At 52.0% G+C, this 16,907-nt stretch overlaps 1 protein-coding gene across 1 annotated transcript; it reads right to left on the bottom strand.

The window, feature by feature from the left end:
• Positions 1-5,971: 5,971 nt before the first annotated feature.
• FANCB (FA complementation group B) lies at positions 5,972-16,512 on the bottom strand. Its single transcript, XM_061575740.1, has 9 exons — positions 16,117-16,512; positions 13,210-14,307; positions 12,601-12,753; positions 12,381-12,479; positions 10,788-10,916; positions 10,082-10,150; positions 9,411-9,511; positions 8,069-8,887; positions 5,972-6,651 (listed from the first exon to the last, which is right to left on the bottom strand). The coding sequence occupies exons 2-8, from the start codon at positions 14,302-14,304 to the stop codon at positions 8,659-8,661; spliced, it is 1,875 nt and encodes a 624-aa protein (XP_061431724.1). The 5' UTR covers positions 14,305-14,307; positions 16,117-16,512; the 3' UTR covers positions 5,972-6,651; positions 8,069-8,658.
• Between the last annotated feature and the right edge of the window lie 395 nt (positions 16,513-16,907).

A 16,907-nucleotide genomic window follows, 5' to 3' on the forward strand; every position in this document is an offset into this window, starting at 1 on the left:
AACCATCACACTGCAGGTCACAGCAACACACAAACTCACCCACCCACCGACCCATCCATCGAACCACCACACTGCAGGTCACAGCAACACACTAACTCACCTACTAAACTCAACCACTCACCAACCCGCTCACTCACTCGCCACACTGCAGGTCACAACACACTAGCTCACCTACTCACTCAACCACTCACCAACCCACTCACTCACTCTCCACACTGCAGGTCACAACACACTAACTCACCTACTCACTCAACCACTCACCAACCCACTAACTCACTCGCCACACTGCAGGTCACAACACACTAACTCACCTACTTACTCAACCACTCAACCACTGACCAACCCGCTCACTCACTCTCCACATTGCAGGTCACAACACACTAACTCACCTACTTACTCAACCACTCAACCACTCACCAACTCGCTCACTCACTCTCCACACTGCAGGTCACACCTCACTTCTCCTACCTTTTCCCTCGCACGGCTGATAAGAATAACAACCTCGCTCAATACAAAAAGAGTGCAACGCGTACTCATCACAACTTTCACTGTGCTGTTTGTTGATAGCCACCACTGGACATGTTGGGCCTTTGCTCAGCAGCGGCGACCCCCCACCTCCCTCCTGCATAAGAACACATCTAATTGCTCCACCTCATTAACAAAAATAATTTAATTTTCATATATTTCGGTTCATTAAACGTAATTTTGCTACATTCTGCGTTGCTCAGTGCTGAATTATACATCTGTACCAGATGGATGTTTCTCTGGTAAAACCGTGAAAAACTTCTCAAACTAGGTGGTCAAAAACAAGTCAGTGTTGGGGCCAGAGGACATCCCTGCCGCTCCCAGGTGAACAGGAAATGGCTCCTACCCACGATCATGGAGTCTCCTTAATGATGTGAGCAAGGGGTCAGCTACTCCGAAAGCACGAAGGGCAACCCAGAGCCCTGGCACATAAAGACACACAGATACCGCCAGATCGGCGCAGTGACACACCGACTGATCGACACACTTTGAGATCGGTGCAGTGACACACAGACACACACTGCAAGCGAGGTGGGTGTACACTGACACACGCTGGCACTGTGAGATAGTGACACACAGACACACAGACACAGACTGACACACACTGACACACGCTGGCACTGTGAGATAGTGACACACAGACACACAGACACACAGACACACAGACACACACTGACACACGCTGACAGTTAGATAGTGACACAGTGACACACAGACACACACTGACACACGCTGGCACTGTGAGATAGTGACACACAGACACACACTGTAAGCGAGGTGGGTGCACAGAGGCGTCGCACTCTGCCTTTGAAGCCCGGAGTGAAACAATTGCTGGACAGGAAACAACTCCTTTCCTGCACCAAACAGCCGGGACAGCCCTCTTTGCCACTTCCCCGTGTGAGCGCGTGTGTGTGAGCGCGTGTGTGTGAGCGCGTGTGTGTGAGCGCGTGTGTGTGAGCGCGTGTGTGTGAGCGCGTGTGTGTGAGCGCGTGTGTGTGAGCGCGTGTGTGTGAGCGCGTGTGTGTGAGCGCGTGTGTGTGAGCGCGTGTGTGTGAGCGCGTGTGTGTGAGCGCGTGTGTGTGAGCGCGTGTGTGTGAGCACGTGTGTGTGAGCACGTGTGTGTGAGCGCGTGTGTGTGTGAGCGTAAAGTGGAGGAACCTACGGAGGAAGAGAGAAAGGTTGGTGCTGGGGTGCCTGTCTGTGGAGTTTGTATGTTCTCCCCCCTTCTGCAAGGGTTTCTCTGCTTTCTTCCCATCGCAAAAAAAAACCCTCATACAATGTAACTGGTATTGGCCAAACGACATCTTAATGCTAACAACAAAATAACTAAAATTTTACATCATTCTTGATTACACAAATCAGCACTGGACACCACCCCCACTATAACAATTTGGCAGGACCATCCTGAAGAATCGTCTTGAGACTCAATGAGGCTGTCCAGGGAAAACCAAACATGGTAATGCGAATATATGGGGCTAACACTCAGAGCTCAACAGAAACATCGTGGCGACGTCCTGCGCTTCCTCCTCAACCTCTTTGTGACTTCAAAAGCCGATCAGGTTTGGGAGTCTCACAAATCTACATGTGCTCTTTGGTTCTTTTGGTAAAGTCACGTGCGTGAAAATAAAAAATTATAAAAATAAAATAACTACATTTAATTATGTTCCGGAAGCAACACAAGCCTCTGTCAACAGGTAGGACAGCCACAGCAAGAAAATAATTTTCTGGAGTGGACGCTGTGACGGAGACTTGTGTTGCTTCCGAAACGTCATGATTTAATTTAGTTTTTCATTATTATTATTATTATTTTCACCTACGTGACTTTACCGAAAGAACTAAAGAGTATGGATCCTTGCAGTGACGAAAACTTCAAATCTAGAAATCTACATGTGATCCACCAAGCCTTACCTCCAAAGCATTGGACCACGGGGGCGTGTGACGGTGCCATGTTGTGAGAGGCACAGATAAACGGCAGCGTAGAACCGAGTCGGAGATACTGAACCAGCGCCGCTGAGATTGTGTTCCAGCCCTTGCTCCGAGTGTCTCTTCCTCTCTGAGGGTTCACAATGAGATCTTGAGCTCAAGCCCCAGGGTCTGGTCTCTCTCTCACACACACACGGAGGTGTTTCATCGTGGCTATGTCAAAATCACTTGTGGAGCACCGCTGAGAATCTGGGCGCAAGCCCTGGGTCTGGGTGAGCCCAAAGGTAGAATGCATGCATATCATCTGGATCAATCCCTACACATGCAATGTCATTACATTTCCAGTTGATCATCAATTATCCGAGTATGAGAATAGGTTTTCCCCTTTTTTTCTGGCAACAAAACACGTGTTAAGATGTTAAAACACCAAACTGAAACCTTTAACAAAAAATCATGTCTGAATTAATCACAATACTTGTGGTCAGAATGCAAACAAAAAACATAATCTGATAATGTATGCATTGTCCTTGAAACTGATTGGTCCACACCAGAGACAGCTTTCTTGAGCCTAGTCTCAAACGGTGTTAGACCAGAGGACGCCAAAGGCGTACAGCGTCCTTGAGACTAGGCTCAAAAGAAAGCTGTCTCTGGTGTGGACCAATCAGTTTCAAGGACAATGCATATATTATCAGAGTATGTTTTTTGTTTGCATTCTGACGACAAGCATTGTGGTTAATTCAGACATGATTCCTTGTAAAAGGTTTCAGTTTGGTATTAACTTCATAAATTGAAATTACTGGCGAAACGTCGTACTCAGATTGTAAATGTTGTGGCTTGGCTCTCCAACACACCGGTATGCTGTACTAGTATACTACACTATACACTACACTATACACGAGTGCTGTACTAGTGACGAATTGGCACGTTCTGTTTACGTAACAACCCTTACTAGTTGGCTGTGTCGGGTGGTGGCGGGTTTTAACGACACATTTATATGTTTACGCGCTCTAACCCAAAACCTCTATTAAGGATATTGGTCGCGAAAGCCTACTGCGTGTTAAACAGATACCGTAGTGATTATCCGCCGTTTTTTAAACCCGGCGCCCCCTCTCCTCCCTCGAAGCCGCCGGATAATCGATTATCTACTGTATCACAAGTCCAGTGAACACAAGACACTTACATATTGCTTCCCCACTGCTATAAAAATGTACAAATGTGATGAACACAATGCCCCATGCATCACATCACCGAGTCGTACAAACACAAACGATGTACAATCACACAGAGGGGTTATTTATTTCACATCACAAATATACAGAGGCACCTACATACACGTACGGTATACTCGAGGTTATCCGCGCTAATGACGGGCAGGACGGCCCGCGCATCATTCAAAATCGCCGATAATCCAAAAATAAACATTTTCCGCGGATCTCTTTGCAAAAAACCACGAATGTGGGTAAACTGAAGACAATACTCTTTCGATTGAGAACGAAGGCAAACGATCGACCGAACGATGAGCTTGCTCAGTGATAATAACTCCTTCCTGCTCCCACGCAGAAGACTCGGCCCACTGAGTGGATGATAGCAGAGCCACGCCAATCAGCAACATCAAACTGTTGTAAAGATATGCAACTACTGTGGAGGCGATCACGTGGATTTCAGATTAGCCGGAGCAACGTCGTTGTTCGGTTTAAGCACGTGACTTGTAATACAGATTTACAATAACAATGTACAACTGTTTTTAGATTGGGCCTAAGGGTACATCCATGAGTTATACATTTTTGTCAAAATCTCAGGTACGCGGTTAATTTGCAAATCGGATTAACCGCATTCGGATAATCGAGAGTCTACTCTATCATAATTACCCCTGTCATAGGAATGTGGAATTTCCATCAAAGGCTCATGGCCATGAATGGACAGGAGCAACGCCCCTCACCCAATTACACTCATATTTTTTGTCTCTCCCCCATCAATTTCATCGCGATTTGTGCTATGGGCGCCACGTCATTCAGAACCCGTGCAGAGCAGAGAACGGCCTACGGAAGCGGATATCACAGAACTACCTCCAAAATTCCTTCAAGTGACCGTTGGCAGAATTTCCCCAGCCACGCTGTCACAGTGTTTGTCGCACGGCAGTCAAACTGAAATGTTTATTTTCCAGAGCTGGAATACCGGCAAAGTTCTTATAGAAACACATTGAATACCATGGGGTTTATTGTGCACTCACCAGTGACCGGGCTAGGACGATCAACGCACTGCACATGAGAACCCAGCTTAATGACAAGCAGCTGAAACCTGGATTGGAACTCATCTCAGTATTGCAAGCGTAGATTATTTGCTCTGCCTCGTGTACCACCCATTGAATACAATCCCCTCGCGCCCCGCTCCCGCGTGTCCCACTCCTGTGTTCCACCCGCTCGTGTCCCCCTCCTCGTGTCTCACCCGCTCGTGTCCCACTCCCTCACGTCCTCCTCCTACCCGTATCAACACTGCCAGCGTGCAGCGCCGCGTCCGATCGTGGCCGCGAGCCGCGTGGCGACGGCGTCCGTTGCCGCGCGCGCCATCGCCGCCTTCTTCCTGCCGAGTCTCAGCCGCTCGGCCGATTCCTCCGCGGCGCCCCGTCCCGCGGCGCCCCGACGTCGCTCCGTCTCCCGGGCGAATGCCCCCCGCTCGGACTCCAGATCACGTGCGACATCTTCGCCGCCGCCGCCGGCCCCGCCTGCGAAAGACGGTTTAAATTATGACGCGAGACACCAGACGCGGTGGGATGAGTCCGGAGTGGATTGTTCACAAAGTCATCCGGGACGCACGAGCATTAAGAGCGATTGTTACCTTTGGGCTGAAGGGATAACAGAGATTAAACAAATGAGACGGGACAGACAAGATGGAACTGGAGAATAGGAACGAGTACGGGCATGATGAGAATTTTTTTCAAATAAGACGAAACAAAACAAACGAGGCATAAAAACGGGTTAGGAAAAACCATGCACACGCATTGCTTATTCAACACGTTTCTCTCATTAGCAGGCAACAGAGAGCTGCAGGGGCACAACACATTGGCGTATTTGTAAGGAGTTTTAAGTCTCCAAGCACACGGGTGAGAACACAAGAGAGAGGCTCCCTCAATGGACTGGCCTAGGGGGGCTTGTTTGTATCACCTCGTGGTTCTGGCGGGAGGCAGGGGCCCAGAATGAGGCGTCCGTGAGCCAGGGAGGCGGTGATTTCCACGTCGAGGCAGCGCGAGAGCGAGAGGCCGAGACCCGGGCACGGATCCGGAGACGAGAGGATGGCTCCGCATGGCAGCGAGGACCTCACCGCAGCCATCAACGCGCACAGAGACGCGGACGAGCTGACGGTGCGGGCGTGGAGAGGTGGGGGCGGCAGAGGGAAGTGGTGAGGGGTGTGAAGGTTGGTTCAGGGGGCGGGTGGGTGCAGTGTCCACACTCGTGCCCCACAGAAACAAGGGCCTGGGTTCTATTGCGGACTTGGGTGCCTTTCTGTTCTGCAGAGGTTTTCTATGGTTTGCTCTCATTGCTAAAAAATGTAAATGTTTTAACTGGTATTGGCCAGCATCCCAATTCTGAAAAAATACCCGCAAATCACTCTATTGGCATGACACTGAGCTATAGAGCTCTTTATTAGAAGCGACCTGGCCACAAATGATAGCTCAACGAAGTGGCTTATCAGCATGTGGAAATTTAAAGCAGCCAAATACTCGAAACGCACGTTTCTAATTGTGGAGGGAAAAAACGCAGAACTTGGAGAAAAATCCACGCGACCACGAAGAACATGCAAACTCCAAATATATAGGTGCCATGGTCGGGATCAAACCCATGACCTCCTGTATACCAAGCGAGGCTGTTAACATCACACCACCGTGGTGCCTTAAGACAGCTCACCGAGCAATGAACTCTAAACGAGCATCGAAGGGTCCCTTCTGGGTCCACAGCACGGCCGTGTCTCTGAGCGGCCCGTGGCGCCGCTGAGAAGTCAGAATGAGCGTGGGCCGAGACGATGATGCGGAAGCTGCTGCTGCTGCCGCCGCCGCGGAGACGGACGGAGGTGTCGCAGGAATGGCGCGGCCGAGCGTGGAGACCAGGGAGGAGAGGGCGCCGGCGAGAGCAACGTCGCGAGAGTGCAGGGACAGGGAGCCCCACGGCCGGGCGGCCGACAGGGCCTGAACGTCGTGGGCGGCCTCGTCTGAACGGGACACGAGCGAGTGGGATTGCGAGCGTCAACTTTTATTTCACGGTCAAATCAACGCCACGATCGTGGAGCAAATCACGAACCTTGTTCCTTCGAGGAAGGAACGGAGCTTCACTCGGCGTCACCAGAAGCTATCTCGTGGCTCAGAACGACTCTTGAAAGGTTATCAGAACTGGTGACCAAGAGAAGGCAAGAGCATCGCACTGCTGCAGTCCCCTGAACTCTGCATGAATATAACGTTAGGAGGACGTCACTGCAGTCGTGCCTTTGCTTTACTGCTGCCATTTAGAATGCCCACGAGTTCTCAACTCTGCGAGTCAGTGGTGTAAAACACGGCCACACACTACAGTTCTTTGAGCTGTGGTCTGGACAAGGCCAAGAGCTTTCTTTTTTGCACACAATGCCGCGCAGCTTTGTGCGTGGTGAAACCAGCCCGTTATAGATGGAACGAACAAAATAATAATAATTTACATTTGTAAGCCACATTTCATCCAAAGGATCCCAATGCGCCGTGTATGAAAAGCAGGAAATAAGATAAGAGCCAGCGGAAAACGACCAAAACTATAGGGAAAAGGCCATTTTAAAGAGGTGAGTTTCAGGGCAGATTTAAATAGCTCTAGATATTCTCATTGTCAGAGGCAACGCGCTCCATAGTCTTGGCGCTGCACTGGCAAAAAGCCCGAACACCCCAGGAACGCAGCCTTGACCTCAGAATACGAAGAAAGAGATGTGAAAATCTCAAGGACCTCATTGGTGGTGTATATAAGTGGATCAGTTCCTGTAAGTAATGTGGGGCTAACCCAATGACAGCCTTGTAGATCAAGGCTGTCAATGGGTCATGTAACAATACAAGAGAGAATTGAGGAACGCACACTGCTACAGTTCCGTGGGCAGCATGGCACCAAACAGGAATCCCGAAATCGCAATGGCAACGATGCTAACGGAAGGCAGCAGAGGATGACCGGGACAGAGATGGACTGATGGATCAGAGGAGGCACTTAGAGTGAAGAGGAATGACGTGGAAACATCAGCACAGATGGGACAATGATGATGATGACAAACAGTGGAATATTGCTGACGTTTACACAGACCCAGCACCCTCTGTAACACCGCTGGATGGAAGATGAAGGCTGTTAAACCCACATGCAGGAGTATGGTTGTTCCTGCCCTGTTCTGCTTGGGTTCCCTCTGGGTTCCCGGGTTTTCTTTTAGAGGAAAAAAAACCCATCAAATGTAACTAACTGGCATTGCCCAATGCCGAAAATTTACCTGCAAATTACTCAATGGGGATGACACGTAGCAGCATTGCCACCTACTGCAAAAACTTGCCAGGACCCTTCAGAAAACGTCTTGAGATTCAGCAAGGCTTTCCTGGGTAAACAAGCGTCATCATAATAATGAAATGGTCCACCTTGCGTCAAGTCCTCTTGCTCAAAGAGCCGCGGGGCGAACTTCCCGTCGGAGACGTCGCGAGCAGCCGAGGGTCACGACGCCGCACGTCCAGGCCTTGGTGGCGTCTCCCTCGACCGACTCCCGTATCGCGCCGCTCCGACCATCATCGTCGTCGTCGTCGCCGCCTCCTCCTCCATCGGCATCGAGTGCCAGCAGCAACAAGCGACTGGCAACTTCTCCTCCTCCTCCTCGCTCACCGACGCCCGTGAACACGGGGAGCGGAGTCACAGCCACGACAGAGCCGCCGAAGCCGCTACCGCTAATGAGACGGCGAAACGTGGAGCAGATGCAATCAATTAAGTCAGCGGTGAAAGTGAGAAAAGCTGTGATTAATACATGGCCCATCAGCTGTCTGATTTACTTTAATCATTCCTGGTGAACTGCCAAATCTTATAGGCTGAGAAGAAGCATTTTTCAAAATTACCCGTGACTTCAAGGCAGCATTCGGGTTTACTTCTTAACATACATTTCACTCATGCAGTGTCAAATCTATAGCAATAATCAACTCAAAAATCTCAAAATTCTCATTCGGAGCACCAACTATACCGGTCAAGCGTAGGCTTCGCCCCGGATTCGCCGAGAGTCGGGGACTTGGCTCCTTTTAGCTGGCGGTGAGCGGAGACCAGGGGCCCCGGAAGACGGGGGCTGGATGAACGGGGGGACGACGGCGGCGTCGTCAGGAGGGTGCAGGGGGAGACAACGCGAGGAGAGGATGCAGCGTGGAGAGTGTGGAGAGGAGGATTCATCGAGGAGGAGCAGCCGGAGGTGACGGGGGCAGCTGCAGCGAGGCAGAGTGGGTGCGGCAGGGTTGGGAAACATTTTTACTGTTTTCAGCGACGTCGCTATTATCGTTGTTGTCGTTCAGCCCATCTGGATCGCTCGGGTAGGAAAACACAGAAGCCAGAAGGCAGCCACAAACCGGTACCATCCACTGCTCAGGCTATGAGGTCTACCAGTAGTGTCAGAAGCAATGACTGCTTATTTGTGAGATCCCAATTGAGTAATTTGCCCGGATTTTTCAAAATGTAGTAAGTTTGAGCGTGACGCCAGCACACAAAAATGACCCACTCTTTTAAAGACGTGGTTATTTTTTTTTTTTGGTCAATACAGCCATAGCATTAATCAGGGCGACCGTTGGATTCGAACCGTGAACCTCTGCAAGAAGCGACGAACGCACGACTGCTCGGCCACGTGACCTCCTCAAGGCTTCGTCACCGTACAGAAGCGTCAAAGCAGCTTCTGGAGGTGCGTTAGCAGTGCAGCGACCTGGCGCAACGCAGCGCAGCAAGCGGGGGACCCACCGTTCATTCGTCCACTCCAGGTCAACGCCGATGACCCAGGAATCATCAATCACGCGCTGCCAGATTTGTTCCACCCGGACGGTCAGAGCAACAGCCGGCTCCTGCAACAGCCGAACGCACACACACACAGCAGCACAACGGTATTCTTCTTGCCAGCGGTGGAACCCCAATGAGGCCTCAAAAAATGGCGTTTATTAGATATTTACCAACTATATAACGTTGAATATTTGAATTCTTATCATGAATGTATGGTCCCCTATTTAAAAAGCTTGAAATGTCAGGGACCACCAAAGCTTGCCCTCTGGGAAGATTGCAGATGATCTCAGCGTCTCAGCGGGGAGCCGTAGCGGCTTGCCGTGGCAACGGCGACGCTGAGATATGCATCGTGTGATGATCGTACCCGTCCCATTCGCTAAGGGGCATTATGGGTGTTCTAGTGCAGGCTGTTGTTGTGACAGTGCTAGGAGGTTGTAGATCTGGGTGTAGAGGCAGTGCCGGGTGTTGTAGTGGTAATGCAGGGTGGTGTAGTGGTAGTGCCAGGCGGTGTAGTGGTAGCGCTGGGTGGTGTAGTGATAGTGCCGGGTGGTGTAGTGGTAGTGCAGGGTGGTGTAGTGGTAGTGCCGGGCGGTGTAGTGGTAGCGCTGCTGGGTGTTGTAGTTATCGGGTGTTACTTGTAAAACATCTTCAAGGACACGGTCTTCGTTCCCCACTTCATCGTCAAACATCGACACCAACCCTGACTGCAAAGAAACACAAACAATCATGTCCTGCAATTACACGACCCGGTAGAGTCCTTTGGGATCACCCAGTGACTAAATCTCAGTAACCAAATGTGTTTAACAGCCCCACAGCCATTATGAACCCCCTGAGAGGGAGAAAGACACCCAGACCCAGGGCTTGAACCTCGAACCCAGGATCTCAGCAGTACCGGCTCTGTCTCTAACACGCCCATTATGAATCCAGCTCGAGGAGTTGAACCGTGAATCTGGGTTCTTAGCGGTGCCAGCTGGTTCTCGAACATATCCGTTGCAAACCAACTGAGACGGAGAGAAGCACCCTAGTCCGAGGGTTTCCACCTTAAACCCAGAATATCAGCGGTGCGGTGTGGGCTCAGTGTCTCTGACATGGCCATTATGAACCCCCAGAGAGAAAACGCTGGAGCGGCAGCAATCTCCAGGACTTGAACTCAGGTTCTCAACGGTGCTGGCCAAGTGTCTCTGACAACAAGGCCATCAGCGTGTTTCCAGATTAACGCGGTTGGCTACGTACGGTGCGAAAGACGTTCAACATACACACATACCTGAACCCCCTAAAGCCACCGGGGCCACTTCTTACAGAACCGATAATTTTCCCGCGAGCGAGTGAACCCCCTCTCACCGGCACCGCGGCGAGGCTCGGCGTGGGAGCGCCGTCCGGAATGGCGGCGACGGCACCGGCTGCCCGTGCGATCACGCGCTGCTTCTCCTGCGACAGCAGCTGTAGCTCCCGCAGCTCCGACAGCCCGACCTGCGTGGACAGCAAACGTGCACAAGAGTTAGCCCGCCAGGTAACCACGAGCGTCGACGGAGAGGAAAACAAGTAACGCGTAAGCAGGCAACACTCGAACCATGTTGGTGATTGGGTTGGCCCACGTGGTAGTGGCTTCATACCAAAGTTATTGTCGTGCCACTCCACCACCCGGCAAGACTGTCAGATTCACGGCACGGGTCAGTCTTTGTAATTTGGGCCGAGCTGCTTTTAAATGTTTTTTTTTCTTTCTTCAAAGCAATTCATCTCATTGGTCTACTTTAAATATGTTATTTAAAACATATCTTTAAAGTAAACTTTTCAAAAGGCTTTATTTTTCCCATGTCTATCCCTCCCCAGAACATAGTAATGTATTTTGTTACACATCTCATTGGCCACATGGCTTTCTGGGAGTTATTTTTTTTCCACTTGCATTGGTTGAATACAATCAACACTCTGGGCCAGTTTCGACATTCAGTGTCTCATCAAAAGTCAGGCAAACCTGATTAAACCAATGCTGGAGAACTTCCAGATCTGTCCTGAGTTTTGCTCGTATTAAACCAATGCTGCTGAAATGTTTTTTTTTACTCCAAAAACAGCCATGTGGTGGATAAGATTTGTCAAAGAAAACGCCTGCATTCTTTCCGTGGGTGGAGGGACAGACATGTGAAGGAGGCGTGCTGTCAGCTTATTTTTGTTTCCCCCAGGGTTGACGCGATGTCAATTCTTCACGACATGATATTAAAGGTCACGAAATGGCAAACATCACGATGGTCGGTTTCCTTAAACTTTGCAACTGCGTTTCGCTTTGCGAATGCACAATATTTCTACTTTGCTCTACTTCATGTGCAAAATAACCGGCACTCGCCACTGTGAAGCGTGGTCAAACAAGCCCCCACGAATGACACACCATAGAGGCCTTCATCCAGCAGTGGATTGCTAAAGAGATGTACAGAAGAACCGCTCTTAACGACCACCCCTGTTAACAACTAATCCCTTAACGACGGGCCTCAATAGAGCCAAATGTGTAGTGTATAGTGTAGTGTAGTGTGTCGTGTATAGTAGTGTAGTGTATAGTGTAGCGTATAGTGTAGCGTATAGTAGTTGTAGTGCCTCCATAGAGCCCAATGTTTGATTACTGACCATTCCCCTGTAAACGACGGGCTGTTGTAGGTACAGTAAATATTAATGAATGCATTTATGAGCCGTGTTTATTTAATATTATGCGTTTATAATGTTGTTAGTATTTTTATGTATAAATATCCATTGTTTCATTATTACACATTTTTCTTGGTGAAAAAGCCTTTAACGTGCATTTCCTGTACTCGCTTAACAACCGGTGTCGTGGAACCAATCACTGTCATTAAGAGGGGTTCTAATGTATACGATAATTATCATAATCATTTCAACGTTTATAATTATGTGCAGGGTAATTAAGAATGCGGATTGATTGGCGAGCGCCACCTGCAGTCTTGTCTCCAGAACTTGCACCATCTGCTCACACTTCTCCAACGAGGACTCCTCCATCGCCTCCTCCTTCACATCCTCCACGCTTTCCACACTCTGCCAACAGAGACAACATTCGTCGTCATCTTCTTTCTTACGGCCCACGAAGGGGGAACCGTTTTTCGTTTTGCCCACCCGGCACAACTTGCAGGCGCGACCGTGGACGCGCCGGTCGTACCGTGTAAGCGATGGGGCCCAGGTCGGTGATAGTGAATTCCTGGAGTGGATTTCTTGGTGCGGAATCGCCGTGCAGCAGCATGGCCTGGTCGCACCCTGTGCCAGCAAAGTCTCCCACAAGCACGGCCCTCACGCCCTCCCAGCAAGCGGCCACCTGCTCTCAGGTTAGGGTTGGACACAGGATTGCGGTGTTGAGTAATATCAATATTAATGCAGTCATAGAAATTCGTCGGCCTATGAGAAAATCAGCTTGAATACGTTCGATCTTGGCGGAGCTAGAAAGCCAGGTAGGGTTGAGCCTGGACAACCGTTGGATGGGCAACTTCATCTAAACTGACAGGTGTTATAGGCTTCTGCGGGGCTAAGCAGTAGTTGAGGGCTGATATATATATTTCTCAGAGCTGGAATTTAGCCAAATAAACTGCATAACCAGACACAAAGTCACGTTTTTTTAATGCAGTCATTGGTGCCCAGGCTGAGAACATCAACTCGCTATACCTGATAACCTGATTTAATTTTCTCGGATTCAAATCCAGGTTCTCAGGGCTGCTCGGTAGTGTCTCCGACACGGCCATTATGAACCGCACCCCCAGAGCAACCCGCCCCTCACCTGAAACGTCTCCCGCCAAACGGCGCACATGCCCCCGCCCTCCGACCGCACGAGCAGCGCTCCATCTCCACACCAGCCGCTCCGCATCTCAAAAATCCCTCTCGCATCGCCGAACGGCAAGGCACACATGCGCGGCGCTTTCCCACCGCTGGCAAACTCCAGCAGCTGTCCCGCGCTGGTGGCTATCACCACCACCACCATAGCATCACAATCACGAGCATCAACATCATCACCCTTTGCGGCCACCATTGCCAGCCCGTCCTGGCGGTCAGACGTCCACAGGCAGCGAGTGACGCCTGCGTATTCGTGGGGCACAGGCAGAGATGGCGGTACCGATGGTGGCAGTGAAGAGGTCTTCTGCAGAGGCACAGAGATCCACTCTGCTGATAAGACCCAGTCATTGCTGCTGATGATGCTCCTGCTGCTGCTGCTTGACGTGCGGCCCAGAGCTGTGAGCTGCCCATAAAACTCGCCAACCCAAAACACATCCATCGTTGACAGCAGCTCAAACGTCTGCACAATCACATTGCTGCTGGTGCTGCTGGTGCTGCTGGTGGCAGTGGCCACGTAGATTTGCCCATCACGCCACCACACAACCGTAGAGCCATTTACCAACGCCACGTCGGCACCACGTGGCCCCGACGGCGAGTCAAACTCCAACCTCGTCTCAAAGTGGTCAGGGTGTGGGCTGCATCTCCCGGTCTCGAGTGACAGCACCACGTAGGACCGACACCTCCTCCTGATCCCCATTCTCCTTTCAGCATTGTCCACCTCGTCAACATCGTCGTCGTCAGTGACGACTGGGAGCTGCTGCACATGCAGCAGCACGCACGATCGCACCGCCCCCCGAACTGGCGAGCGGCCGCAGAACAACACGTCTAGGGTTCGAGTCCGGCTTGGGGCCACCCAGCGAGGCCCGGCTGAGCTCCATTTGAAGACATGGGTCCCTGGGTCGAACTTGGCTGCTTGAACCTCGAGGGATAGTCGCTCTCCCTGTCCGGTGGCTGTTGTGGCTGTTGTGAACAACACCACGAAGTTTCCGTGCGGCAGCAGGAATGGCCCCGCAGCTCTGGTGGCTGAATCTCCGATACTCATGCTCTGTGGGGTGGGGGGTAGTAAATAGAAAAGATGGGGGAAGCATTAAAGTGGTAGAATGGCGGTGGTGAGAATGGTCAAGAACAGCATCTGTGTAGGCTCTAGAAGGACGCTGATACTGGGCAGTTGAGGCAGTCGCCCTCCAACAACGAATTGCAGAGGAGCGACGCTCACAACCAACGAGCGGATGCCGGGCACAGTAGGGGGGTACAGCTGGTGGTGCATCTGCCAGTCATCTCAGTCAGCCAACCCATGGCACCTGCTGGGTCTGTCCCGAGACATCCTGCACCTAGCCTGGCACAGTAGGGGGACACAGCTGGTGGTGCATTTGCCATTCATCTCAGTCAGCCAACCCACGGCACCTGCCGAGTCTGTCCCGTGACCTCCTGCACCTAGCCTGGCACAGTAGGGGGTACAACTGGTGGTGCTTCTGCCAGTCATCTCGGTCAGTCAACCCACGGCACCTGCCGGGTCTGTCCCGTGACCTCCTCCTCCCAGCGAGGCTTCGACACTTCACGTGGCCTCAAAGTGCACCTAGTCTGGCACGGGCTCCGTGGTGACGTCACCGTCACAACTACAGCGACGATGATCTGAACGGGTCCAGGGTCTCCCCTAGACGACTCAGCCTCAAATGAGTACCCGGTGCGGTGTGTCGTAAACATCGCCACTGGGGAGACAAAGGCGGTCGGGCGTGGTGCTGGCCACCCACCCCGTCGTGTGCCGTTCTGGCCTTCACAGGTGCTACTCGCTAACAGCACTTGCCCCTACAGTCTGCTAAGGCTACACGGGGGATCTTTGGACTGTATTTGTTTGCAGATGGGGGTGATGGTGAGGTGGTAGTTGGTGGTAGTGATGGGGAAGTGGTAGTGATAGTGAGGTAGTGGTGGTGAGGTGGTATTGGTAAGGTGGTAGTGATGGTGGGGTGGTGGTACTGGTGAGGTGGTAGTGATGGTGGGGTGGTAGTGATGGTAGTGGTGGTGAGTTAGTGGTGATGGTGAGGTGGTAGTGGTGGTGATGGTGGGGTGGTGGTGAGGTGGTAGTGGTGAGAAGGTAGTGGTGGTAGTGGTGGTGAGGTGATGATGGTGAGGTGGTGAGGTGGTAGTGATGGTAAGGTAGTGGTGAGGTGATGGCGAGGAGGTGGTAGTGGTGATGTGGTAGTGATGGTGGTGGTGGTGAGGTAGTGGTGGTGATGGCGAGGTGGTAGTGATGGTGCTGGTAGTGATGGTAAGGTAGTGGTGAGGTGATGGCGAGGAGGTGGTAGTGGTGATGTGGTAGTGATGGTGGTGGTGGTGAGGTAGTGGTGGTGATGGTGAGGTGGTAGTGATGGTGCTGGTAGTGATGGTAAGGTAGTGGTGAGGTGATGGCGAGGAGGTGGTAGTGGTGATGTGGTAGTGATGGTGGTGGTGGTGAGGTAGTGGTGGTGATGGTGAGGTGGTGGTAGTGATGGTGATGGTAGTGGTGGTGAGGTAGTGGTGAGGTGATGGCGAGGAGGTGGTAGTGGTGATGTGGTAGTGATGGTGGTGGTGGTGAGGTAGTGGTGGTGATGGTGAGGAGGTGGTAGTGGTGATGTGGTAGTGATGGTGGTGAGGTAGTGGTGGTGATGGTGAGGAGGTGGTAGTGATGGTGGTGGTAGTGATGGTGGTGGTGGTGAGGTGATGGCGATGAGGTGGTAGTGATGGTGCTGGTAGTGGTGGTAAGGTAGTGGTGGTGATGGCGAGGAGGTGGTAGTGGTAGTGATGGGAGTGGTAGTGATGGTAGTGGTGAGGTGATGGCGAGGAGGTGGTAGTGAGGGGACTTCTCTCGCCTCCTCACTTCACGCGGAGTAACGCGGCCGAGGGAACGAGCCCCGTGGAGACGGAGCGATGACGAGGATCATCTCACGGTGTGTGCAGCTGCTACTGCTGCTGCCGCTGGGTGTGGATTGTAACGCAGAATCGAGGGGGTCTTGAGGGGTCTGGAGGGGTCAGGCCCTCAGCCCGCGGGGGTCGAGCGCGGCTTACCATAACTGTAGTTACCTCACGTAAACAAAAGCATAACTCAACGTAAAAGTTAATTTATTATGCACGCATTTGTCGATAGCGTTAACGACAACACAACAAACCTGGGGTTTAATGTACAACAAACCTGGGGTTTACAAACCTGGGGCTTAATGTACAACAAACCTGGTGTTTAATGTACAACAACGCGAATGTGTTGACGTGCCGAGAGACGCGCATTTCCCGCCTTTTTACCCCGCGCGAGGGTCACGTGATCGACTCGCCATTGGCCGCCCGCCGCCCCCCCTCCCCTCTCCCCCCTCCCCCCTCCCCCCTCTCCCCCCTCCCCTCTCCCCTCTCTGAGTGGGGGGGGGGGGGTAAGGGGGTGAGTGGGAGGGCATGGGGGTGATTGGGTGAGGCACAAGGGGGGTGAGTGGGGGGAGGGGGTTGGGGGTGAGTGGGGGGGGCATGGAGGGTGAGTGGGGGGGGACAAGGGGGGTGAGTGGGGGGAGGGGGTTGGGGTGAGTGGGGGGGGCAAGGGGGGTGAGTGGGGGGAGGGGGTTGGGGTGAGTGGGGGGGGGCAAGGGGGGTGAGTGGGGGGGGGACAAGGGGAGTGAGTGGGGGGAG

This window comes from Lethenteron reissneri, chromosome 59 (assembly GCF_015708825.2).
Source record: "Lethenteron reissneri isolate LAM-NWPU_2019-01 chromosome 59, ASM1570882v1, whole genome shotgun sequence".
Taxonomy (NCBI): domain Eukaryota; kingdom Metazoa; phylum Chordata; class Hyperoartia; order Petromyzontiformes; family Petromyzontidae; genus Lethenteron; species Lethenteron reissneri.